Source organism: Bos taurus, chromosome 2, assembly GCF_002263795.3.
Source record: "Bos taurus isolate L1 Dominette 01449 registration number 42190680 breed Hereford chromosome 2, ARS-UCD2.0, whole genome shotgun sequence".
Taxonomy (NCBI): domain Eukaryota; kingdom Metazoa; phylum Chordata; class Mammalia; order Artiodactyla; family Bovidae; genus Bos; species Bos taurus.
The window spans coordinates 101,475,606-101,502,163 of record NC_037329.1 but is presented as its reverse complement, the minus strand read 5'-3'; the positions used below and the strand labels follow the sequence as shown (position 1 = coordinate 101,502,163).

Below are 26,558 nucleotides of genomic sequence, written 5' to 3'. Positions count from 1 at the left end.
GAATTCCATGATGGAAACAAAGTATTAATAGAATGTTAGGATTGACAGTAACTGAAGGAATGAAGAGTAAAACATTAGTTACATATTTCAAGAACTGCCTACCCAAGGAGGTAACATCTGAGCTGAGATTTTAGAGAGAAGAATGAGCCAGACATGCACAAACTGGAGAAGTAAAAACTCAAATAGAGGGAAGAGTTAGTATAAAGACCGGAGGGCAGAGATAAGAATAGGGAGAAGATTGGGTAGTTTAGTCTTAACAAGAAAGCAGGGAGAGCATGCAGTCAATGCAACGAGAGGTGGACAACAGTCCCAACCAGAAGAGTGCTGTAGGCCTCAGTAAGAAGTTTGGGATCTTACTTTAAAACAGGGGGGAGACATTATCGTACTGAAAGCAGTGAATTTTATCATCTGGTTTATATTTTTAAAAGATAAATTTAGCTAGCATGAAGTAAATGAATTAGTAGGCTTTTGCAATAGTGTAAGATATGGCCACAGTAATATAGATAGAGAGAAGTGGGAAAATGTAAATGTGTTTTGGAGGCAAAACCTATCAGACTTACTCTTGGATTGATGGTGGGAATTGTGGGGTGAGAGAATGAGTAATTAAAATTACTTCTAGGCTTTTAGCTTGAATAAGTTCATGTAAATTCACATTTTGCTTTTGCAAAATGGTGAAGATAAGTAGAGCCAGTTTTCTGAGGGAAAACAAGAGTTCTTTCTGAACATGGTAATTTGAAGAAGCCTATTAGGTGTTCAAGCCCAAGGGAGATGTCAATGGTAGAGATATTGCCAAGGGGATTATCAATCATTGTGTGATCAGCTGCCCAGTCATGTCTGACTCTTTGTGACCCCATGGAATGTAGTCTAACAAGCTCCTCTGTCCATGGGATTTTTCAGGTAAGAATACTGGAGCGGGTTGCCATTTCCTACTCTGTGGAGAGTACTTAAAGACTGAGCTTGGAAGAGGCCACAGGAAAAAGTGTAGACTGTGAAAAGATGAAGCCAGAAGGCTGAGCCAGAGCAGTTACCAGCCATAAGTCTGGCAGAAGAGAAGCAGCCTACTGACAAGACACTGAGCAGGACAGTCTGGGACCCAGCAGGAAGACCAGGACCAGGCAAATAATGAAGTCAAGAGAGTAATCACAGGGGTGGTGGGCTGTATCAACTGCAGCTAAGAGGAGAATGAGTGAGTGGCCACTGGTGGTGGGCATGGCAGCAGCCAATGACTGACAAGAGTCAGTTCCAGAGTAGAGGACAGAGGAGTTCCACTGAATGGGAAGAGTAAGTAAAAACTGTTAGTTCAATCAGCACTACTGCCAACCTTTTTAGGGAAATGAGCAGAGCAGCTTCTGGGGAAACAGCATAGGTTTGGTGGGGGCAGGGAGGGGGTGGTTGGTCAAGAAAATGTTTTTTTTTTTAACTAATGGGAGTTAATGTTCTAGGCTGATGTAAAGCATCTTGTAAAGGCAGGAGAAAGACAGCTATCTTAGTATTCAAAAACTCTGTTAACTAATCTGATTTAACCTATGAAACTGCACTCTATAAAAATGAAAATTAGTAAGACACCAAGAATTTTTAAAGTATATGGAATTTAATGTGCATTTATTTTATTATGACCTTATTAGAAAAATCCAGCAAAAATACATTTTAATAAATCTGTGTTTTCCAGGGAAACAATATATAATTAGCAAATTCTGCACTTAAAAACAGTCTAATGAATTATTTTAATATTTAAGTTTAAAGCAATTATCCTAGGTTAAATTTGTCAGGGGAAAAAGTATCTTGGCCAAACTCATGGGTTATATAGTTGTAGGTTACTGACAAATTTATATGCTTGATTGTAAAAATAGAAACTATTTCCTTGGTCTTTTTCTTTAATACAATGTATGGACTTATCCACTATTTTGTGGTTTGTTTTTGAGTTAACTGGACCTGATACAAATTCTTTCTGTGTAATTCACAAGGTTTCTGAGCCTCATCTGTGTGTGTGTGAATGTGTAAGTAAAAGAGACAGAGACAGAGAGACATAAAGAAACAGGGGAAACAGCTGAATCCTGGCATTTACAGATGCTTACTAAAATGGTTTATTGTTATTATTGACATTCTTTCATTATCATTGTTATTACTGTTATTGTTATTTTGATGAAGTTAAGAAACCTATACACCATAGAGGAAGAATTTCATTTACACTCATGGTAATTTAAAATCAAAATAAATTCACAGCTACATATAAAGCAATTTTTTTTATTCTTCAAAGAAACATATAATTGAGTCAATGAACATTATACTATTAAAGACCTCAACATTCAAAAAAGTGAGATCATGGCATCGAGTCCCATAACTTCATGGCAAATAGATGAGGAAACAATGGAAACAGTGACAGACTATATTTTCTTGCACTCCAAAATCACTGCAGACAGTGACTGCAGCCATGAAATTAAAAGACACTTGTTCCTTGGAAGAAAAACTATTATAAACCTAAATGGTGTATTAGAAAGCAGAGACGTCACTATGCTGACAAAGGTCCACATAGTCAGAGCTATGGTTTTTCCAGTAGTCATGTATGGATGTGACAGTTGGACCATAAAGGAGGCTGAGCACTGAAGAACTGATGTCTTCAAACTGTGGTGTTAGAGAAGACTCTTGAGAGTCCCTTGGAGAGCAAGGAGATCAAAGCAGTTAACCCTAAAGGAAATCAACCCTGACTATTCACTGGAAAGATGGATGCTAAAGCTGAAGCTCCAATACTTTGGCCACCTTATGCAAAGAGTTGACTCACTGGAAAAGAACCTAATACTGGTTTCCTCAGTGTGTATGCCCAGCAGTGGGACTGCTGGATCATAAGGCAGTTCCAGTTTTTTATGGAATCTTCACACTGTTCTCCATAGTGGCTGTACTAGTTTGCATTCCCACCAACAGTGTAAGAGGGTTCCCTTTTCTCCATGCCCTCTCCAGCATTTATTATTTGTAGACTTTTGGATCGCAGCCATTCTGACTGGTGTGAAATGGTACCTCATAGTGGTTTTGATTTGCATTTCTCTGATAATGAGTGATGTTGAGCATCTTTTCATGTTTGTTAGCCATCTGTATGTCTTCTTTGGAGAAATGTCTATTTAGTTCTTTGGCCCATTTTTTGATTGGGTCATTTATTTTTCTGGAGTTGAGCTGTAGGAGTTGCTTGTATATTTTTGAGATTAGTTGCTTGTCAGTTGCTTCATTTGCTATTATTTTCTCCCATTCTGAAGGCTGTCTTTTCACCTTGCTAATAGTTTCCTTTGATGTGCAGAAGCTTTTAAGGTTAATTAGGTCCCATTTGTTTATTTTTGCTTTTATTTCCAATATTCTGGGAGGTGGGTCATAGAGGATCCTGCTGTGATGTATGTCAGAGAGTGTTTTGCCTGTGTTCTCCTCAGAAGGGAAAGAGACACGTGTACCCCAATGTTCATCGCAGCACTGTTTGTAATAGCCAGGACATGGAAGCAACCTAGATGTCCATCAGCAGATGAATGGATAAGAAAGCTGTGGTACATATACACAATGGAGTATTACTCAGCCATTAAAAAGAATACATTTGAATCAGTTCTAATGAGGTGGATGAAACTGGAGCCTATTATACAGAGTGAAGTAAGCCAGAAGGAAAAACACCATTACAGTATACTAACGCATATATATGGAATTTAGAAAGATGGTAACAATAACCCTTTGTACGAGACAGCAAAAGAGACACTGATGTATAGAACAGTCTTATGGACTCTATGGGAGAGGGAGAGGGTGGGAAGATTTGGGAGAATGGCATTGAAACATGTAAAATATCATGTATGAAACGAGATGCCAGTACAGGTTCGATGCACGATACTGGATGCATGGGGCTAGAGCACTGGGACGACCCAGAGGGATGGTATGGGGAGGGAGGAGGGAGGAGGGTTCAGGATGGGGAACACATGTATACCTGTGGTGGATTCATTTTGATATTTGGCAAAACTAATACAATTATGTAAAGTTTAAAAATAAAAAAAATTTAAAAAAAAGAACCTAATACTGGGAAAGACTGAGGGCAGGATGAGAAAGGGGCAACAGAGGATAAGATGATTGGATGGCATCATCGACTCAATGGACATGAGTTTGAGAAAACTCTGGGAGATAGTAAAGGACAGGGAAGCCTGGAGTGCTGAAGTCCATGGGGTCTAAAAGAGCTGGACATGACCGATGGACTGAGCAACATTAAAGACTTATAAAGTGCCAAACTTCTGCGTGTATATAAGGACTGAAGGGAGTGTGGTAACTGGTTTTAAAATTAAGAACAGAGAATATTAAATTATCTGAGCAACACTATAAATTTACAGTTGAGTTTTTTATTATGGCCGGTTAAGGACTGGTGGTATACAATAAGAATACAGAGACAGCAGTAGAAGAAAACAAGGTAGGAGAGGGAAAAACAAACCTGGAACCCAAAAGAAATGGCTGTATCAGGAAGCAGAAAGTGAGACAAATTGAAAAGAAACAGTCAGAGAGAAAAAAAAAAAAAAGGGAGGGGGGTTCCCAGGGAAATGAGTTGTCCCAAAGTCACAGCTTAATTTTCCTTTGAGGTATGTTACTCTGGAAGATTAGTGATTATCATTTTCTACTCACAATTGATCTGTTTTTTCTTACTGTCTAACTCATAATGCTAGAATATTTTCTCCTAATGGGCTAACTAGTGAAGATTATGACAGAGAAATTGTTCCCTGGGTTGCAGTAGTAGTTATCAGGGCAGCTGTCTTTCCAAAGGCTGCAAATAAATTCAGCTGAAATCTAGATTTTGTCTTTGACTAAGAGTCAAATGTTTCCCATGTTTTCTTTTCCTTGTTTTCATTTAGCGAAAGCTTCTCTCTTAACCTTCACATAGTCATTGGTCACTGTAGGCTGCGCTTACAGTACTTAGACTGTTCAGAGATCCCAGATTGTGCACCAGCAGACTAGCACAGGCTGTTCCTACCAGCTGAGGTCCAGGATCACAAAGCATCAAAGGAGTTTGTTATTCGCCCTTCAAAAGCCTGTTGTGTTTGCTACTGTGAAATAATTAAAAATTAATCAAGGTGATGAAATATGAGTGTGATAAGCAGAACTGCTATCAATGAAAATTAAATTAATGCTGCAGAAAAGTGAGGAGATCATCTGAGTGTCTCAAGCTCTTGTTTTAGATTACAGAAATTACAAAATTGAACTTGTTGGTGATGCATTATTGGAAAGAAATATGATGTAGAATTCCAATCAACAGTCACTTAATCAAAGAAAAAGTCATGACCTTACATCAAAAGACGGGGATGTGAGTGCAGATGAACTGTTTTAAGTTGAAATAGACTATTTAAGGAATGAATGTATCATTATTATAGTTCTTTTTACTAACAAACTTTTTCAATTCATTAACCTACAGGTTTTCATCATGGCAGAAAAGATCATATTTACTGTGCTCATAAGCAGGGTACCATAGACAGTATTCTTGGTACATGCAAATAATCAAACAAATGGGTCTTAGAAAGTAAATTCCACAGAAGTTCATTCAGAGCAAATGAAAATCTCATCACAGGTAAGTGTATGTTATTAGAGTTGGTTAACACTCTCTTCTGAGACATTCGTCCTCATTAAACATAACAGGGGCTTCCCTAGGGGCTCAATTGGTAGAGTCTGCCTGCAAAGTGGAGACCCAGGTTCCATCCCTGAGTGGGGGAGATTCCCTGGAGAAGAAAAGGCAACCCACGAGACTCTTCTTGCCCGGAGAATCCCATGGACAGAGGAGCCAGGCGGGCTACAGTCCATGGGGCCACAAAGAGTCGGACACAATTGAGTGACTAACACTTTCACTTTTCATTTTCTTTCAAATATAACAGGAGTTATTATGACAAACATGTATGTCAAGTATTTTTGTACAAATCCTAGAGTTCTTAAAGGTCAGTAATAAACTTGGGATTATATGAACAAATACAAGAAAACAATATTACTTACCTAAACTGTAATCAAAATGATATATCTATGATTATTTACAAAAGCTGACCACTTAGTAAGAAATTAATCTACCATAGAAATCTATGATAGGCTGTATATTTACTGATTCTTCACAGAAATATTTTTCTCAAACACTCTAAATAAGAGCAGTATAAATTTTACAAGATTTTAAACATTTGCTATAAATGTAAATATTCAGATTCATAAAATAGTACATTTTAATAAATACCAAATAATAGGCTTCACTTTCACACTGATATGATTATGGTTTGCAAAACTATGATCCTCAAAAGAAAACAAAACAATGTGTTAATGAGGAAAAAAAAGTACACTGGCAAAATTTTAGGTAAAATAATCAAATGAAATGCATAGTTGCTGAGATCCTATTTTTTAAAAAATCCTACAAACCTCTCTAAAAACAACATGTGCTTCATTTTAACCAAGAACTGCAACCTCTACATTAAATATGCACAGTTGTGCACTTGGGCTGTACTGCCATCAAGTGCCTAAACCAATTAGTATTGAGGTTCTTGCAGCAGCTTTAAGCAGATTCTTTCAGTGTTACAAGTAGTAACTTCAGATACAGGCTAAGAGCAAACCACTTTGATCATAAACAGCTACAAGAGCATCAAAATTTAGACATGACAATAAAACCTCAAAAGTATTAATAAAACATCAAGAATCCTACCAGCTCACTGGAAGTTCGTGAAGTCTGAATATGTTATTCAGCTTGTAGTCAAATTTTGCTGGACAAAGATTCTCTTTGCCTAAATCCAGGTTTGGATTTGGTTGCATATGTGTAGGAAATTCTGAATCCTAGAGAAAAAATAAAGAACTCTGTGTAAAATAGAAACTCATTGTACACACTGATACAGTCTTATTTAATATTTTATTAAAAAACAAATGCTACTATTAAATCCATCATTCTTGATTTTAGTTTTGAGAAAATATGCAATAAATATAAATTTTTAAATAAGGAATATATCTAACTGCATAAATCTAAACTGCATGCTACATGGTAAAACTTACTTGCAAACATCCCTTTACTGAATTACAATGAAACACAATATAGCATTTCTTATATATTATTGGCCTATTGTCCTTTTTCAATAAGTTTCTATCCCCAACAGTATTATTTTTATATTCCTTTTGTTCTCTATAGATGGGGAACTGAACAAATTTTAACTGGATAACAAAATAACAATATTCACTAACAATTATGGTTTTCTTTACATCTGAGGACACTCAGATAATTTAAAGTTACTTACTAAAGATAACGGAGAAGGCAATGGCACCCCACTCCAGTACTTTTGTCTAGAAAATCCCATGGACAGAGGAGCCTGGTAGGCTGCAGTCCAAAAGATTTCTGTCATAAGCATTTTAAATTTCACATACATTAGAATCCACATCTGCCATGTATTGGTCATTTCCCTCCAAAATGATGAAAAAGATAATTTTCATCCCCTGAGAAAGCAGTCTCTCCTAAGTGGAAAGAAGACATCCTATGAATAGCACTTGAAAGTGAAGTGTTAATCATTCAGTCCTGTCCGACTCTTTGTGACTGCATGGACTATAGCCCACAGGCTCCTCTGTCCATGGAATTCTCCATGGAAGAATACTGAAGTGGGTTGCCATTTCTTTCTCCAAGGGATCTTTCCGACTCAGGTATTGAACCTGGGTCTCCGGCACTGCAGGCAGACTTTTTACAAACTGAGCCACCAGATGGATGGATCAATTGTTCAACTCAACAGAAAAAGGAACTGATCAGTCCTTAACACTTTGAAATTGCCTTCAAAAGAGGGAGACACATTAGTTGTTTGCACATGCATTCATTTGTTCAAAAGGTATTTTGGAGTACTACTTTATCCCAAACATTATTCTAGGTATGGGGAATCCACTAATGAACAAAGCAGATAAAAAGACTTGCCCTGTGAAGGTTACATTGTAACAGATTATTTAATATATCCTCAGAGTTTGGAGAATTACAAAGATAATTTTAATAAATGAAGTATCTTTCTGATCACAAAGCAATATATTAATACATTCTTTTAGAAATTTTATGCATTTTATACTACTACAAAGAAAAAAATTAAACTTTTTTTACTACCAGATTAATTACTATTAGATTCCCTGGTAGCTCTGAGAATCTGAGTGATAATAATTAGTGTTATCACTTTGGTTTACAACTTGTTTATCTCTGTATCTCAATTTTTACAAAATTGGAACCATCCTCTATTATCCACCCTCCATCTTTCATTTAACATTACTGCATTTTCACAGTAGTCTATTTTGAAAGAATGCAAACACCACATTTTACTTAAAATAAGCTATATTTGTTTCCCATATGATTATCAATGCTATGAACATGGTTTTCTATCTATAAATCTCTACTTTACTGACTGCATCCTTAAAGCACAGTTTAGAAGTGTAAGTGAATAATCATCCAAAGAAAATATATTTTTTTTAAATCATGATACCCTTTCACAGATTTCTCTTTAGAATTATTACATGAATTCATACCCCTGCCAGTTTTATAATAATATATACAATGCACCACACATCTTTGTTATGGACCCACTCACACAAGTATTTATTTCTTTGGGAAATATTTATTATTGTCTATGTAAGGACAGGCATTGGCTTCAGATCTTACAATATATCACTGACCAAAACAGACAAAATTGCCTCCCTTGTGGAGACTGCATTCAATCATGATGACACCATGAACAATAAAATAATAAATATATAAATTATAAGGTAGAATATCTGAAAAAAATGTTGCTAATCCATATATAAAAATATTTCATTGGTGTTTCACTGATTAGATTGACTATTTTTATATTTCTTTTTGTACTTCATTTTTCCTCAAGTGTGTATATATGCCTTCTGCCCATTTCCCTATTGTTGTGATAGTACTTCATTTTAATAATATTGCCTGTGTTAGCAATGGAGGAAGGGTAAATTATTATGTTGGAAAATACAGAAAGGTGGTGGGAATCTGGTCTTAGTATAATTTTTTGACTACATGGAAATATCTAGAACCAGAAACTTATTATTTACAGCAATTTGTATAAGCACTGTTAAATCAATCATTAGTAAAACTAATACAATGAGGCATTTAAGAAACCTAATCAACTGATTTTAATAAAACCTAATCAACTACAACCTGTTTGATAAAACTGAGAAGAATATAGGGAAAGATTTACAAGAGCAGTGAAGGCATGATAATAGCAATCCTATCTCAATATAGATATGGAGAATCCCATGGATGGAGGAGCCTGGTGGGCTGCCGTCTATGGGGTCACACAGAGTCAGACACGACTGAAGCGACTTAGTAGCAGCAGCAGCAGCAGCAGAGGCAAAACATAAGATACTTTATAACCCAGGCTGTATACTGAAACATTCCAGGAGACAATAGCAGGCAGGAAACAATCAATCAGCAGGCAGGATCAGAGAGGTAAACCCAGGATAAATAAATACGGACAATGCATAGAGGATAGAAGAATGAAAATAAATCTTAAAACTATTTGAAATTATATGACTATTGTCCTTCCTTTGTATTGACAAGGTACAACTGGAGGGCAAGGCTACACTGTCAGTAATGGGCCTTGGTAGGTCAATGGTTCTCAACTCAGTACATGTTGAAATCACCATGTAGCTTTTTAAAAAATACCAATATCACCAAACCCTACTCCAGATCAATTAAGTAATAATGCCTGAAAGTGAAGCTCTGACATTGGTATTTATGTTAAAGCTCTTCACGTGAAAAAAAGTAGTGATTGATAATTGTGACTTTTCCTCACAAATCAGTTTCACCACATACTAGTATGTGAATTTATTCAAGCTACTCACCAAGCTTTCTAAGCTGTATTTTCCCACATGTAAAATACAACCAAAATCACACTGAATTCATTGACTTGAGGATTAAGTGAGTTAATCTCTGTACAGCACCAATCACATGCTTGGCATCTAATAAATCCTTAATAAACATTAGCTAGTTCTGTGTTTATTTTTATTATTGCTGCAATTAGTGGCACATGTTAGTCTCAACTGGTGAGTAAATTCATTGAGTTATTTCATACTTTACTTATTTATTATAAAACACTTTCTCTTAATCAAATCAAAGGTTTAATTTCTTCTGGTATGCTGATTACAGAATAGTTTCCTATGATACAACCTGTCAGAGTTCAGTCCCATATCTGGTTAACTGCTGGCTGTCTCTCTTTGTCCCGGAATCAATAATAAATGGAGTTCTCTTGCTTCACTGACCAGCCAGTTGGGATTAACACAGCCTTGCTGCTTATATTCACAGGATGAAAGACCAGATGGGCAACTTTCTCTCCACTTCAGTGATGTATCAGTTAGGTATCCTCTGTATCTATCCTGATTGGGAAGTCAATTATCTATTTGGCCTCCTTCCACATGAGTCTCTTGGGTACCAAGGCTCTGTGTCTGTGCCATTTAACTTCTGTCTTCTTCTCTGTCTTGTTTAATGCTTTCCATTGATAACCCACAACAATCTTGAATCTGAAGCTCAAAATTATTCACTCAGGCATTCACTTAAAACATTTGAGTGTTTACTTCATGTCAGGCATTAGTTTAATTTTACCAGACCACAAATATAAGGAGAATACACTCCTTCCCTTACAAGGACTCAGTCTCAAGAAGGAATAGTATAAATGAAAAGGACAGCTAGAGTAGAAATATGTAGACAATATTAAGGTGAAGAAATATGCAATAAAACTCTAGGAATGAAGTAGATAAAGTTATCATATTGCATATATTGTGATTTACATTGATAGACATTAGAGATAGATCAGTAATATGTATAAAGCTAAATGGGAAAAGGGAATTATAAAGAGATCATATAACTATAAATGTACTACAGTTATAAAGTAGTAATGTTCATATATGCAATTAATGAACAGAAGATATAAAAGAAAAACATTTCATTAAATCTAGCAACAATAAAACACACTTACCTTGTAGAACGCTAATACAAAACTCAGTAAATCTCAAGAAAAACATACTTTATTCAGAGATATAAAACAGGGATTGATTTAATATAGATATCCCACGGACTCAGGAAGTCTATTAACAAAGTTCTTGAGAAGTTTGATTTAAATATTTAATATATTTCAAATAAAAACTTTACTGCGAATTTTGAGGAGCCTTAGAAAATCATTCTAAAATTAATCTGGAAGAACAAACCAGACAATATTGTTTTGACATTTATAATATCTCCATTTTACACTTGAGAAGACAAACTCATAGTAATTAATCCAAATACAAGCAACCAGTCTAACTCAGTTCAGTTCAGTCACTCAGTTGTGTCTGTCTCTTGGCAACCCCATGGACTGCAGCACTCCAGGCTTTTCTGACCAACTCCCGGAGCTTGATCAAACTCACATCCATTGAGTCAGCAATGCCATACAACCATCTCATCCTCTGTTGTCCCCTTTCCTCCTGTCTTCAATCTTTCCCAGCATCAGTGTCTTTTCAAATGTGTCAGCTCAGCTTCAGCATCAGTGCTTCCAATGAATATTCAGGACTGATTTGCTTTAGGATGGACTGGTTGGATCTCCTTGCTGTCCAAGGTACTCTCAAGAGTCTTCTCCAACACCACAGTTCAAAAGCATCAATTCTTCGGTGCTCAGCTTTCTTTATAGTCCAATCCTCATATCCATACAGGACAACTGGAAAAATAATAGCCTTGACTAGATGGACCTTTGTTGGCAAAGAAATGTCTCTGCTTTTTAATATGCTGTCTAGGTTGGTATAACTTTTCTTCCAAGCAGCAAGCGTCTTTTAATTTCATGGCTGCAGTCACCATCTGCAGTGATTCTGGAGCCCCCCAAAATAAAGACTGTCAAGATGCCATGATCTTAGTTTTCTGAATGTTGAGCTTTAAGACAGATTTTTCACTCTTCTCTTTCACTTTCATCAAGAGGCTCTTTAGTTGTTCTTCACGTTCTACCATAAGGGTAGTGTCAACTGCATATCTGAGGTTATTGATGCTTCTACTGACAATCTTAATTCAAGTTTGTGCTTCATCCAGCCAAGCATTTTTCATGATGTACTCTGCATATGTTAAATAAGCAGTGTGACAATATACAGCCTTGATGTACTCCTTTCCCGATTTGGAACCAGTCTGTTTTTCCATGTCCAGTTCTAATTGTTGCTTCTTGACCTACATGCAGATTTCTCAGGAGGCATGTCAGGTGGTCTGGTATTCCTATATCTTGAAAATTTTTCCACACTTTTTTTGTGATCCATACGGTCAAAGGCTTTGGCATAGTCAATAAAGCAGAAGTAGACAATTTTATGGATCTCTCTTGCTTTTTTGATGATCCAACGGACGTTGGCAATTTGATATCTGGTTCCGCTGCCTTTTCTAAATCCAGCTTGAACATCTGGAAGTTCACGATTCACGTACCATTGAAGCCTGGCTTGGAGAATTTTGAGCATTACTTTGTGAGCCTGTGAGATGAGTGTAATTATGTGGTAGTTTGAGCATTCTTTGGCATCTGAACTTTTTCAGTCCTGTGGCTACTGCTGAGTTTTTCAAATTTGCTGGCATATTGACTGCAGCACTTTCACAGCATCATGTTTTAGGATCTGAAATAACTCAACTGGAATTCCATCACCTCCACTAGCTTTGTTCGTTGTGATGCTTCCTAAGGCCCACTTGACTTTACATTCCAGGATGTCTGGCTCTACATGAGTGATCACACCATTGTGATTACCTGGGTTATGAAGAACTTTTTTGTACAGTTCTTCTGTGTATTCTTGCCATGTCTTCTTAATATCTTCTGCTTCTGTTACAGCCATACCATTCTGTCCTTTATTGTGCCCATCTTTGCATGAAAATATCTCTTGGTATCTCAAATTTTCTTGAAGAGGTCTCTAGTCTTTCCCATTCTGTTGTTTTCCTCTATTTCTTTGCACTGATCACTGAGGAAGGCTTTCTTATCTCTCCTTGCTATTCTTTGGAACTCTGCATTCTAATGGGTATATCTTTCCTTTTCTCCTTTGCCTTTAGCTTCTCTTCTTTTCATAGCTATTTGTAAGGCCTCCTCAGACAACCATTTTGCCTCTTTGCATTTCTTTTTCGTGGGGATGGTCTTGATCACTGCCTCCTGTACGAGGCCACAAACCTCCATCCATAGTTCATCAGGCACTCTATCAGATCTAATCCCTTGAATCTATTTCTCACTTCCATTGTATAATCATAAGGAATTTGATTTAGGTCATACCTGAATGGTTAGTGGTTTTCCCTACTTTCTTCAATTTAAAAGTCTTAATTTTGCCATAAGGAGTTCATGATCTGAGCCACAGTCAGCTTCCAGTCTTGTCTTTCCATCTTTGGCTACAAAGAATATAATCAATCTGATTTCAGTATTGACCATCCTGTGATGTCCATGTGTGGAGTTTTCTGTTGTGTTGTTGGAAGAGGGTGTTTGCTATGACCAGTGTATTCTCTTGGCATAACTCTATTAGTTAGCCTTTGCCCTGCTTCATTCTGCACTCCAAGACCAAATTTGCCCCTTACTCCAACTATTTATTGACTCCCTACTTTTGCATTCCAGCCCCCTATAATGAAAAGGATATCTTTTTTGGGTGTTAGTTCTAGAAGGTCTTGTAAGTCTTCAGAGAACTGTTCAACTGCAGCTTCTTCAGCATTACTGGTCAGGACATAGACTTGGATTACCGTGATATTGAATGGTTAGCCTTGGACACGAACAGAGATCATTCTGCCGTTTTGGGGACTGCATCCAAGTACTGCATTTTGGAGTCTTTTGTTGACTATGATGGCTACTCCATTTCATTCTTGCCCACAGTAGTAGATATAATGTTCTATCTCTAAATGTCTCCAAATCTAACAAGTTTTCAACTATTACAAAATGATGACTAAGCAAGAATGGATATTTCCTTAATCTTTCAATTATCAAATTGAGTAAAGTTATGTTTTTTAATGTAATAATGCAAACTGTTGGATAAGATATGGAAAATATTTCTTCACTTTGGATGACTATAAACTGACTTGACATTTTCAAACAAATATCAATCAAAATAAAAACTGACTTGGCAATTCCACAGCTAGGAATTTGTCTTATGGATAATCTCTCAATGTTTCACCAAATTATATACACAAGCTTTCTTTTTCATTTGTGTTTTTTGTTTTTGTGGTTTGCTTTTATTTTCTAATATGCTGCATTTCCTACAATTTTAGATATAAAGGACAACTTAATTATGTATCAATACCTTTATTTATTGTAAAATTATGGTACTATTCTGCTATACCATCTTTAAATAGACTGAAGTACATCCAGTACTGTTATAACCCTATGGCCCAGTTGTTAAAATACTGAAAAACATTTGTATTACTTGGAAAATAGCCGCTATCCAAAGCATATACTCTATATTCCTCTTACAGCCACACTTTATCTACTTCTTTGGGTACATGCCCTGACCCAATTTATTTATAATATTGCCCTAATTACGGTGATTTTTGCCACACCTGGGGCTCCCGGACCATTCTCCCATCCTACATCCAGCATCTATTCTGATTGGTCAGTTCTCATGCTCTAATGTTAACTTGTCAAACACTGTGAATATCACTCTAAATTTATATGTATTTATGCAAAATTAACTCTATATTACTCACTTAAAAATGTATAGAATGGCATATTAAAATCATTCCATTTTTATAAAATAAACAAAGGATCTACAGGTAAGGGTTAATGGATTGTGATACATTTTTTAGAGAGAGAAAACAAGAATCTTAACAGTGGTCGTGAGGAGGAGATCAAGATGAAAGAGCAGGAAAATGTGGAGCTCACCAACCCCCATGCATGCATGCATGCTAAGTCGCTTCAGTCATGTCCAACTCTGTGCGACCTTATGGACGGCAACCCACCAGGCTCCTCTGTGCACAGGATTCTCTAGGCAAGAATATTGGAGTGGGTTGCCAATTCCTTCTCCAATGCATGAAAGTGAAAAGTAAAAGTGAAGTCGCTTCAGTCATGTCCAACTCTTAGCAACCCCATGGACTGCAGCCTACCAGTGGGTTGCCATTGCCTTCTCCAACCCACATAAACACATCCAAAATTCAACAACATGGAACAATTCTCACTGAAAACAGAGACTGGAAGAAGACCCACAAGTAGGCAGGCAGAAAGGGAACAGAAGCAGTTAGACTGGCACTGAGCCCCTAGGAGGGGACACAGAAGAGGAGTGGGACTACACAGGCTGGACAACCCTTCCCAGGGGGTGGGCAGTTGAATCCCCATCTAGGGTGTATGACACCAAGATACACTTAGCTGGTTTGAAAACCAGTGGGACTGACAATGGAGCTGTAAGAAAGTTAGACTCTGCTTGTGAAGAGTGCACACATGCTTGTTCAGTCCCAAAACAAGGCAAAGGAAGCAGACTGAAACTGCCGAGTGGTCAGTTTCCCCACAACTGTCCCAGCATACTTGGTGGGAATCTAAATTTCCATAGTCACTATGAAAAACATTTTGGGGAGGTTCCTTGAAAAATTGAAAATAGAACAACCATATGATCTAGAATTTCTACTATGGGGTATATATTTGATGAAAACAAAAATATTTTAAAAAGATACCTGCACTCCCATGTTTATAATAGCATTATTTGCAGTAGTCAAGATATGAAAACAACTTAATTGTCCAGCAACAGATGAATGAATAAAAAATATGTGGTAGGCTTCCCTGGTGGCTCAGATGGTAAAGAATCTATCTGCAATGCAAAAGGACCTGGGTTCAATCCCTGGTTTGGGAAGATCCCCTGGAGAATTGAATGCAATCCTACTGCTAATATTCTTACCTGGAGAGTTCCATGGACTGATGAACCTGGCAGGCAACAGTCCATGGGATCACAAAAAGTCAATCATATACAACTGAGTGATTAACAATGAAATATTGCTTGGTCATAAAGAAGAATGAACTATTTCCATAAAAATGAATGACATATTTGAAACAACATAGATGGACCCAGATGTTGTTATGCTTAGTGAAATAAGTCAGATAGGTAAAGAAATAAACTGTATTATCATTTATATGTGGAATCTAAAAAATGAAACAGATGAATAAGGTAAAACAGAAACAGATGCACATATACAGAACAAACTAGTGGTTACCAGTGGGGAGAGGAAAGGTAGAAGGGAAAGACAGGGTTGAAAAAAAAAAAAGAAAGACAGGGTTGAAGATTAAGAGACATAAACAACAGTATAAAATAAATAAGCTATAAAGATGTATTATACAGTATAGGGAATATAGCCAATATTTTATAATAACTTTAAATGGAGTATAATATATAAAAATATTTAATCACTGCTATGTACCCGAAACCAATATAATATTATAAATGAACTAGATTTCAATAAAAATATAAAAAATTTTAAAAAGGGGGAGTAGCTGTGAATGTTCACTGCAGCGCTATTTATAAGATGTGGAAGCTAAGATGTTGTTGTTGTTGTTGTTGTTGTTGCTGCTGTGGTTCAGTCACTAAATTGTTTGTCTCTTTGAGACACTGTGAACTGTAGCCCACCAGGCTCCTCTGTCTGTGGGATTTCCCAGGCAAGAATGCTGGAGTGAGTTGACATTTCCTTGCTAAGACACGGAAGCAACCTAAATGTCCATCAACGGGCAAATGTATAAAGGAAATATGTATATACATACATGTAATGGAATATTAATCAACCATAAAAAAGAATGAAATAATGCCATTTGTAGCAATAAGAATACATCTAGAGATCATCATATTAAGTGACCTAAGTCAGAAGTAAGTGAGACAAATATCATATGATAACACTTATACATGGAATCTTAAAAAAATAATACAAATGAACTTATTTACAAAACAGAAATAAACTCACAGACACAGAAAAGAAACTTAAAATTACCAAAGGGTAAAGCAGAGAGAGAAATAAATTGGGAATTTGGGATTAACAGATTTATACTTCTATGTATAAAATAGATAAGCAACAGAGACCTACTGTATAGTACAGGGAACTATATTCAGTATCTTGTAATAACCTATAATGGAAAAAAGGCTGAAAAAGAACATATCTAAATCAGTTTGCTGTATACCTGAAACACTTGTATATACTATACTTCAATTTAGAAAATGAAAAAATTATATTAAAAAACAATAAAACATTGAAAAAAAATTAAAAATAAAATAAGAAGAAGCAGGCAGGAGGCTCAGGATCAGCAAATAGGATGGGATGATGGAAACAGAGTCTACAGTGATGTCCTTTGAAGTTGAAGGAAAGGACCATTTTCCAGGCAATCTAAGTAGCCTCTGTTTGCAGCTAGAGAGGTCTAGGAAAGGATTCTCCCCTAAGGCCTCCAGAAGAAAGCCAGACCTGACATCTTGATTTCAGACTTCTGCCTTCCAGAACTGACTTAATAAATAAGTGTTGTTTTAGCCGGAAAAAAAAAAAAAAATAGTTGTCATCAATGGATGTAGTAAATTAGAAAAGACCCTGAATGCTGGGAAAGATTGAGGGCAGGAGGAGAAGGGGACGACAGAGGATGCAATGGCTGGTTGGCATCACCAACTCAATGGACATGAGTTTGAGCAAACTCCAGAGACGGTAAAGGACAGGGAAGCCTGGCATGCTACAGTCCACATGGTGGCAAAGAACAGAACAACAACAGAGATCAGAGCAAAGGGAAAAGAACTAATTACTTTTAATATTATACCTTTCTTTACTGTTTGAATATTTTATCACATGAATAGCATTTTCTTAATTTTTCAAATAAAGTAATATATATAAAGAATCTATCTAGCCTACACATATTAAATGCCCTCAAACTTGTGACTAGTATTTTCAAACCATGGCTCAACTTGATATGATATAGTTAAAACCTTAGATTTTAAAAGACTGTTCAAATAAAACAAGTCTGGTTAATATAGCAGAGACTATTAAGAGTTCTTTTACATTTCCCTACCTCCCTTACAGTTAAACTGAGTTAAAGTTACAGGGTTCTGAAAAACAGGATGTAAGTAGAAATAATGTAAGTTGTTTCTAGTCCTAGCTTTTAAACATCCCAACATAGTTCCAGATTTTGTTGTCACCAGATGGATGCCAATATACACGAGTCACTGAATGGAAGACAGCTATGCAGAGGCGTGACACTACCCACAGTTAGTATGAGCCTTAGTTGTAAAAAGCACGTTGCGTTTGGGGTCTTACCTCTTGTAGTAGCTAATGTTGCTTACACTGACTAGTACAGATGAAAATTATGATGCTTAATTATGTGCCTACAACTGCAGGCAAATAATTAAGGTGGTAAAGCATCACCTGCAATGCAGGAGATGGGCTAGGTTCAATCCCTGGATAGGGAAGATCCTTTGGAGAAGGAAATGGCAACCCACCCCAATACTCTTGCCTGGAGAATTCCATGAACAGAGGAGCCTGGTAGGCTATATATAGTCCATGGGGTCGCAAAGAGTCAGACACGACTGAGCAACTAACACACACAATTATTTGCCATTTGTATTAATTTTAAAAACTACAAGGTTAAAGGATGAATGTTTTCAAGTAGACATGGCATTAAATGAACACTGCTGTAAAACAAATTTTAATGTGATATTTTTCTCTCCCTCTCCTAAACTCCTATGTTGAGAGGAATTTACCAGAAAAAGGGAAATTTTGTTCAGGCTTCTGTGTCCTCATTATTTCATTCATCACTGAAGTAGTCCATTGCCTGCTGACAAACTTCACACATCACTACCTAGGAATGATTGACAGCTGACATTATCTGCAAGACTTGATTGAGCTAATTGACATTCACAGTCTGAGCATAAAAATGAGAGTGAGGGAAAGTCTTCCTCTTTACTTATGTGTTCTTGCTTGACCTTCATCTGTGTTTGCATTGTGTGGCTTTAGATTGTAGAGATTATACTTGCAAAATGTTTTCACAAGTATTTAGGCATTTTTAGGAATACTCCTAAAACGAATAATTCTTTAAAGTTTATTCTGTATATGACTATATCAAGCAAATAATTCTTCTGTATTTAAAAGCTATGCCTGAGTCATTCTTTACTTTGACCCACATCAAATTAGGCTAAAGTAAAAAGACTAACAAAAATAAAACATACAACCACTAAATTATCACTTGAGAACCCCTCTAGGTTGCCACATTCTTCAAGTATATTTCTAGATTAACCTACTTATTTGTGCCAAATCCTCACAATAGCTCTGCATGTTGGGTATCGTCTCTCTTTGACAGATGGACAAAAATAGAGCTCAAGTAGGAGCTGGTCAGTGGAGTATTCAGCTAATTGCTCAGTGATAGGACCAAGAATCAGATTCTATCTTTCTGGCCCTAGGGTCTTAGTTATTTCTTCTTTGCCCTATAGCTCCAGGATCTATGCCAGTATTCTTGTGTCTCCAACTGGACTCTGTTAACTAAGATCTATTGATGAAATAAGACTTAACTTTTCTTCTAGTTTAAGAACCATTTGGCTTAATTATAAACCACAAACAAACAGCTCCTGAAATTGCTGAGGAGAATGCCATATCTATGTGGAATTTTCAAGAAATCATCTTCAGACAGGCTTGGAGGTTAGGAGGAGGTGGATAAAGATGAACCTGATGAGACTGTATATCACTTTGATTACAACAAGGACGTACAAAGATTGTTTATCATCCTCATTTTATGATGAGTAAAATCAGTCTAAAATAACCTAACCCTGTCCCCAACGTCATGGATTCTTTAGGTTAAGAACCTCAAATTGAAATCCAAGTTGGTTTGACTCCAAAATCCTTTTCATTTTACCATATTTTTTCAGTTCTTTCATCAAAGCCTGTTGATTTAAACCTTTTTATTTTTTTTAATTTTATTTTATTTTTAAACTTTACATAATTGTATTAGTTTTGCCAAATACCAAAATGAATGAGCTTCCTAAACAAAAAAGAGTAAAGATAATGAAACTTTTTTTTTCCTCCCTCAGGGGCTTGGTAAAAATTATGAATACTACAGTCGAATAGTACAACTTTGTCCACTCTTCAGTTTTTCAGTCTCCTTCTACTTATAATAATTACAGCACTTTCTGCTCTTTATTCAGCCCCTCTTTGTGCAGTTTCTAATCTGCTATAAGCCACAAAATACCTCGACCAAATCACTTAAGAATATTTTCTTAGCTATGCCAATAAAGTTCTGTATGAATAACTTCTACAAAGTAGCACAATAATTTTTAATGTAGATCTCTGGTGGGATCTCTCTGACGGTTTTGTTGAGGGATACATCTACATTTTTGATGATTTAGACTCCAGAAGATTCAATATAGATTAATGAATAAACTTGTGAAAACTAGTTTAACTATTTGGGAACATAAGGCAGAAAATTGTATCTTATCCTGCTCCCAAATTAATTTCAAATGGATTAAAGATCAATGTTAAAATAAAAAGAAATCATGAAAGAACCAGAAATAACATGTAAGTAAATATATTATTTTGGAGTACAGAAGCTCTATCCAAGCATAATATTGAGGAAGAAATTGTGAAGTAAAAACAGTTTTAATGATTACACAATTTTTAAAATGTCTAATATTAAAAAAAAGTCAAAGGAAAGACTGTAAGGAAAATGTTGGTATTTAAAAGTAATACTATAAAGTACAGAAGGATATTTTAAAATTAATCATAAAAACTAAACTCTTGGGGAAAAAAAAGAAAAAGTCTATAGATACACAAATCACCCATAAAGTAGTCAGTAAACATGTAGAAATGGTCACTCTCACTAATTATTTAATAGACACATAACAACAAATGAGGTGTTATTCATTTGCAAACTGGTAAACTGTACTTTATATGTATGGATATGAGAGTTGGACTGTGAAGAAAGCTAAGCACCAAAGAATTTATGCTTTTGAACTGTGGTGTTGGAGAAGACTCTTGAGAGTCCCTTGGACTGCAAGGAGATCTAACCAGTCCATTCTGAAGGAGATCAGCCCTGGGATTTCTTTGGAAGAAATGATGCTAAAGCTGAAACTCCAGTACTTTGGCCACCTCATGCGAAGAGTTGACTCATTGGAAAAGACTCTGACGCTGGGAGGGATTGGGGGCAGGAGGAGAAAGGGACGACAGAGGACAAGATGGCTGGATGGCATCACTGACTCGATGGACGTGAGTTTGAGTGAACTCCGGGAGCTGGTGATGGACAGGGAGGCCTGGCGTGCTGTGATTCATGGGGTCACAAAGAGTTGGACACGACTGAGCGACTGAATTGAACTGAACTGAACTGAACTAAAATTATACTTTAAATGAGAAATTGGTGAGATACTCTCACACAAAGCAAATAGAAATATAAATTTATATAATTTTTAGCAGGAAATTTGATGATATGTATCAAATTTATTAAGAAATGATCAAATAACTTTTATCAATAAGCCTATTTCTAAAAATGTACTCTAAGAAAATATTCACATCAACATGCTAAGATGTATATATAAAAATGTCCATGGATTATTATTATAGTGAAATACTAAAAACACCTAAATTTTTAAAAAAGGGATTAGTTAATTGAACAATACTGTGCATCTAGGTAATGGGACAATATTTAGCTGTTCAGTTCAGTTCAGTCACTCAGTCATGTCCGACTCTTTGCGATCCCATGAATCGCAGCACGCCAGACCTCTCTGTCCATCGCCAACTCCCAGAGTTTACTCAAACTCATGTTCATCGAGTCAGTGATGCTATCCAGCCATCTCATCCTCCGTCATCCCCTTCTCCTCCTGCCCCCAATCCCTCCCAGCATCAGAGTCTTTTCCAATGAGTCAACTCTTCACATGAGGTGGCCAAAGTACTGCAGTTTCAGCTTTAGCATCAGTCCTTCCAGTGAACACCCAGGACTGATCCTCTTTAGAATGGACTGGTTGAATCTCCTTGCAGTCCAAGGTACTCTCAAGAGTCTTCTCCAACACCACAGTTCAAAAGCATCAACTCTTTGGCGCTCAGCTTTCTTCACAGTCCAACTCTCACATCCATACATCACCACTGGAAAAACAATAGCCTTGACTAAATGGATGTTTGTTGGTAAAGTTATGTCTCTGCTTTTTAATATGCCATCTAGGTTGGTCATAACTTTCCTTCCAAGGAGTAAGCGACTTTTAATTTCATGGCTGCAGTCACCATCTGCAGTGATTTTGGAGCCCCCCAAAATAAAGTCTGACACAGTTTCCACTGTTTCCCCATCTATTTTCCAGGAAGTGATGGAACCATGTGCCATGACCTTAGTTTTCTGAATGTTGACCTTTAAGCCAACTTTTTCACTCTCCTCTTTCACTTTCATCAAGAGACTTTTTAGTTCCTCTTCACTTTCTGCCATAAGGGTGGTGTCATCTGCATATCTGAGGTTACTTAATTTCTCCCAGCAATCTTGATTCCAGCTTGTGCTTCTCCCAGCCCAGCGTTTCTCATGATGTACTCTGCATATAAGTTAAATAAGCAGGGTGACAATATACAGCCTTGAAGTACTCCTTTTCCTATTTGGAACCAGTCTGTTGTTCCATGTCCAGTTCCAACTATTGCTTCCTGACCTGCATACAGGTTTCTCAAGAGGCAGGTCAGGTGGTCTGGTATTCCCATCTCTTTCAGAATTTCCCACAGTTTATTGTGATCCACACAGTCAAAGGCTTTGGCATAGTCAATAAAGAAGAAATAGATGTTTTTCTGGAACTCTCTTGCTTTTTCCATGATCCAGCGGATGTTGGCAATTCAATCTCTGGTTCCTCTGCCTTTTCTAAAACCAGCTTGAGCATCTGGAAGTTCATGTAAATAATTATATTCACAAAGAATATTTATGGAATACAAAGTATCCACATAATATGGAGGACAAATGTATGATATACCTACAAATGCATATGTGTGAGAAAATAAAAGAAAATGTGTCAAAATATTAATGGTAACTAACTCTGTGTGCTGCCTATTTTGTCTTCATTTCACATTTTCAAATTTTCTAGAAGGAACTGAGGTTACTTTTAACAGCTGGAAAAGCACTATATTAAATACATGTATGATATACAAATGATACAGGATAGGATGACACATCTCTGCCCTTTGAACTTGGGTGCGCCATGTGATTTACCTAACCAATGAAATGTGAGCAAAAGCCGCATGTGGTACTTCTGGGTACCAGCTTGAAATGCCAGCATAAGATCTGCTACTCCTTTGGTCCCTTTCCCTGAAAAATGAAAGTGATAAGAGCTTCTTCACTGGCCCATATTCCTAAGTGATGATAATTAGTGGAGCCTCTTTGCTGAAGCACAATAGTCATGTTTTTATGTGAGATAACTTGTTTTTGTGCTTTAAGCCACTGATATTTGAGTTGGGGTGTGTGTGTGCATGCGTGTGTGTGTGCATGCACAAAGACAAACAAATTTCAAACTGGTAGACATGACCACACACACTGAGAGGTTTGGAATGTCTCATTGTTTCTACCCATTACCAAGTCAACCTATTACTGTTTTAATCTGCAACTAAAGTAACCATTTCAGTAATACTCTTCATGTACAAAAAACTACACTTGACAGCCTTCCTAAACTTATGCTTTTAAAAGCAAAGAATGAAGTCTACATGCCTTTCTTGGGCAGACCATTTCTGAGAAATGGGAATAATGATCCTATTCATATGTGTTCTCTTAGCAAAAATTTCCCTTCTAGGAAAGTCATAAATAACTTTCTGTTTACCATGCACATTTCTGGAGGGCAGCCAGTGGGCACAGGTCCTCTTACTGGCACAAAGAGCACACAGCTGGGTTGCTTATGCCCCTGTCTCATTGGAAGGCATTCTAGTGGCTCCCATAGTTCCCAGGAGCCTAAACAGATACTAAACAAAATACAAATAGGATTTACAGGTGTCAAAGGGTCACTCACACAGTATCTAGCTTTATTTATGCATGTCTATTTAAACAGAGATGTTTATTTTCTCAATAGTTTTAAATCAGATCAGCTCACTGTTGTAAGAAAATGGTTATAATTTCCTTTAAAATCCTATCTGACACAAAATATAAGCAATGAAATGAAAGATGACAAAAATCAAAGAGTTGGACATTTTCCAATAAAGGACATAATCTATTTAGGTTTGTACAATAAGGCAATTCTCCACTAGCAGTTTTATTTGAAAATGAATGAAGACTTTCTAAGCTTTTATTAATTCCTCTCACTTAGCTGCATGTAAACGGATAGACCTGGACATTTGAATGACTTTTGGATTTTATTCCTCTCATAATTTTCAGTTAAAAATAAGCAATTATATAATCCCTATGAAACAGAGATCAAGAATAAGTCATAAAAAGGTTAAATCTGCCCAAAGATATATTTAACCAGCTAGAAATCACTGAATTGGATGACTTGTCTAGTTGCATTCAGAGCGTAATATATTCTCTAGTTGGTGGGCTTCCAAAAATGAAGAATAATCATGCATTTTTGTCATTGAAATTGCAACATTTACCTCAGTTCTCTAACACTGACTTTAATGACTTTAAATTAAGGATTGTAATTTAATAAAAATATTAACTCATTCAATTTTTAATTTTGAGAAAACATTATAGAATTATTCAGTTTTTGCACTATGCAATGATAATGAGTACTAAATATTTAGTGACTCTAAAAATGCACCTACTGATTTACAACAACCAGCAGTAGCACTCTGTATATATGATTTTTAAAGCCATTATGCACTGATATTTTAATAATACCTTTCAGAGGTATTCTGACTCAACTTCTACCTTTTAACTTCTAGTCTTGCCTATATAGGTTAAATTTACTACATATTCCTATTTGATTTCTTTCACCAGTGTTTTATAGTTTTCTATATATAGGTCTTTAGTTTCTTTAGGTAGATATATTCCTAAGTATTTTATTCCTTCCGTTGCAATGGTGAATGGAATTGTTTCCTTAATTTCTCTTTCTGAAAAAAAAGTCAAAGAGTAGCTAGCAATAATTCAAGATAACCTATGTTTCAAAGATTTCAAACATTTGTCCTCTGGTCAAAATTAGTTTAATCACTTTCCCAAAAGGTTGCCTCATTCCTGTTTGTGTGTTCCTACAACATTAACAAACACATACAATGGATTGCAACACATTAATCTACAGCCAGGTAATTTTCAGCACAGTGAGACAACCAGAAGGGAGCAAATTCTCTGATAGGGATCTATTCTGATACAATAATTAAGACTTGTTCTTGCACTACAGACCAATTAATTCCAAACTCAAAGGAATCACAGTCTTTTAGACAGAAAATGGCACTTGAATAAGATGGTGGTGAACAATATGCATTAATATAAAAAGTATTTGACTTTGGGAAAATCAACTAGTACTTCAGATATTTTTGGACACAAAGAGAGTTTAAAAATAAGAAACCCAAATGCATGTGAAAACACATAAGCAGAGGGTATAAAGTAAATAAAGAAGGAAAGATGGGAAAAAGTGAATGGTAGAAAACCACGAAGGAGTAGGAAGACCAGAAAAAACACTGGACTTTTGCAGACACTGAAGGAATTCAAGTTTCTAGGCAAAAAATGCAATTCAAAAAAATACATCAGAGTTTTCAACAAAAATACACTGTTTTAAATTATTCAATAGGTGTTACACCCTACATATAAAAATAAAAATCTAAGTTTTATGTACTTCTTCTCAGAGCAGACAGCTGTCTGCTGTCACCCTGTTTTTTTTTTTAACTTACACATGGAGCACCTCATGAGAAATGCCAGGATGGATGAGTTACAAGCTGGAATCAAGAACAGGTGGGAGAAATATCAACAACCAATGATACCCCTCTAATGGCAGAAAGAGAAAAGGAACTAAAGAACCTCTTGATGAGGGTGAAGGAGGAGAGTAAAAGAGCCTTAAGACTAAATACTAAAAAACTAAGATCATGGCATCCGGCCCCATTACTGCATGGCAAATAGAAGGGGAAAGGGTGGAAGTAGTGACACATTTCCTTTTCTTGGGCTTCAAAATCACCCTGGATGGTGACTGCAGCCATGAAATCAGAAGATAATTGCTTCTTGGCAGGAAAGCAATGACAAACCTAGACAGTGTGCTGAAAAGCAGAGACATTAGCCTGTCGACAAAGTCCATATAGACAAGGCTATGACGTTCCCAGTGGTCACTACAGTTGTAATAGCTGGACTGTAAAGAAGGCAGAATGCCAAAGAATCAATGCCTTCAAAATGTGGCTGAGAAAGACTCATGAAAGACAGCAAGGAGATCGAACCAGTCAATCTTAAGGGAGATAAACCCTGAACATTCACTGGAAGGACTGATGCTGAAGCTGAAACTCCAGTATTTTGGTCATCTAATGTGAACAGCTGACTCATTAGAAAAAATCCCTGATGCTGGAAAAGATTGAGGGCAGAAGGAGAAGAGGGCATCAGAGGATGAGATGGCTGGACAGATTACTGATGCAATGAACATGAACTTGGGCAAATTCTGGGAAATGGTGAGGGACAGGGAAGCCTGGCATGCTGCAGTCTATGGCATTGCAAAGAGCTGGATACAACTGGGTGACTGAACAACAACAACCTCACAGCAGATGAGTTTCA

General features: G+C 36.5%; 1 protein-coding gene across 3 annotated transcripts in view; it reads right to left on the bottom strand.

The window, feature by feature from the left end:
* Positions 1-26,558, bottom strand: part of SPAG16 (sperm associated antigen 16) — a 1,067,980-nt gene that overhangs the window by 904,274 nt on the left and 137,148 nt on the right. For all 3 annotated transcript variants that reach the window (XM_024981576.2, XM_024981577.2, XM_010802312.4), the window contains one exon: positions 6,671-6,798. In XM_024981576.2, the coding sequence (XP_024837344.1) occupies positions 6,671-6,798 (128 nt within the window). The remainder of the gene's footprint in view (positions 1-6,670; positions 6,799-26,558) is intronic.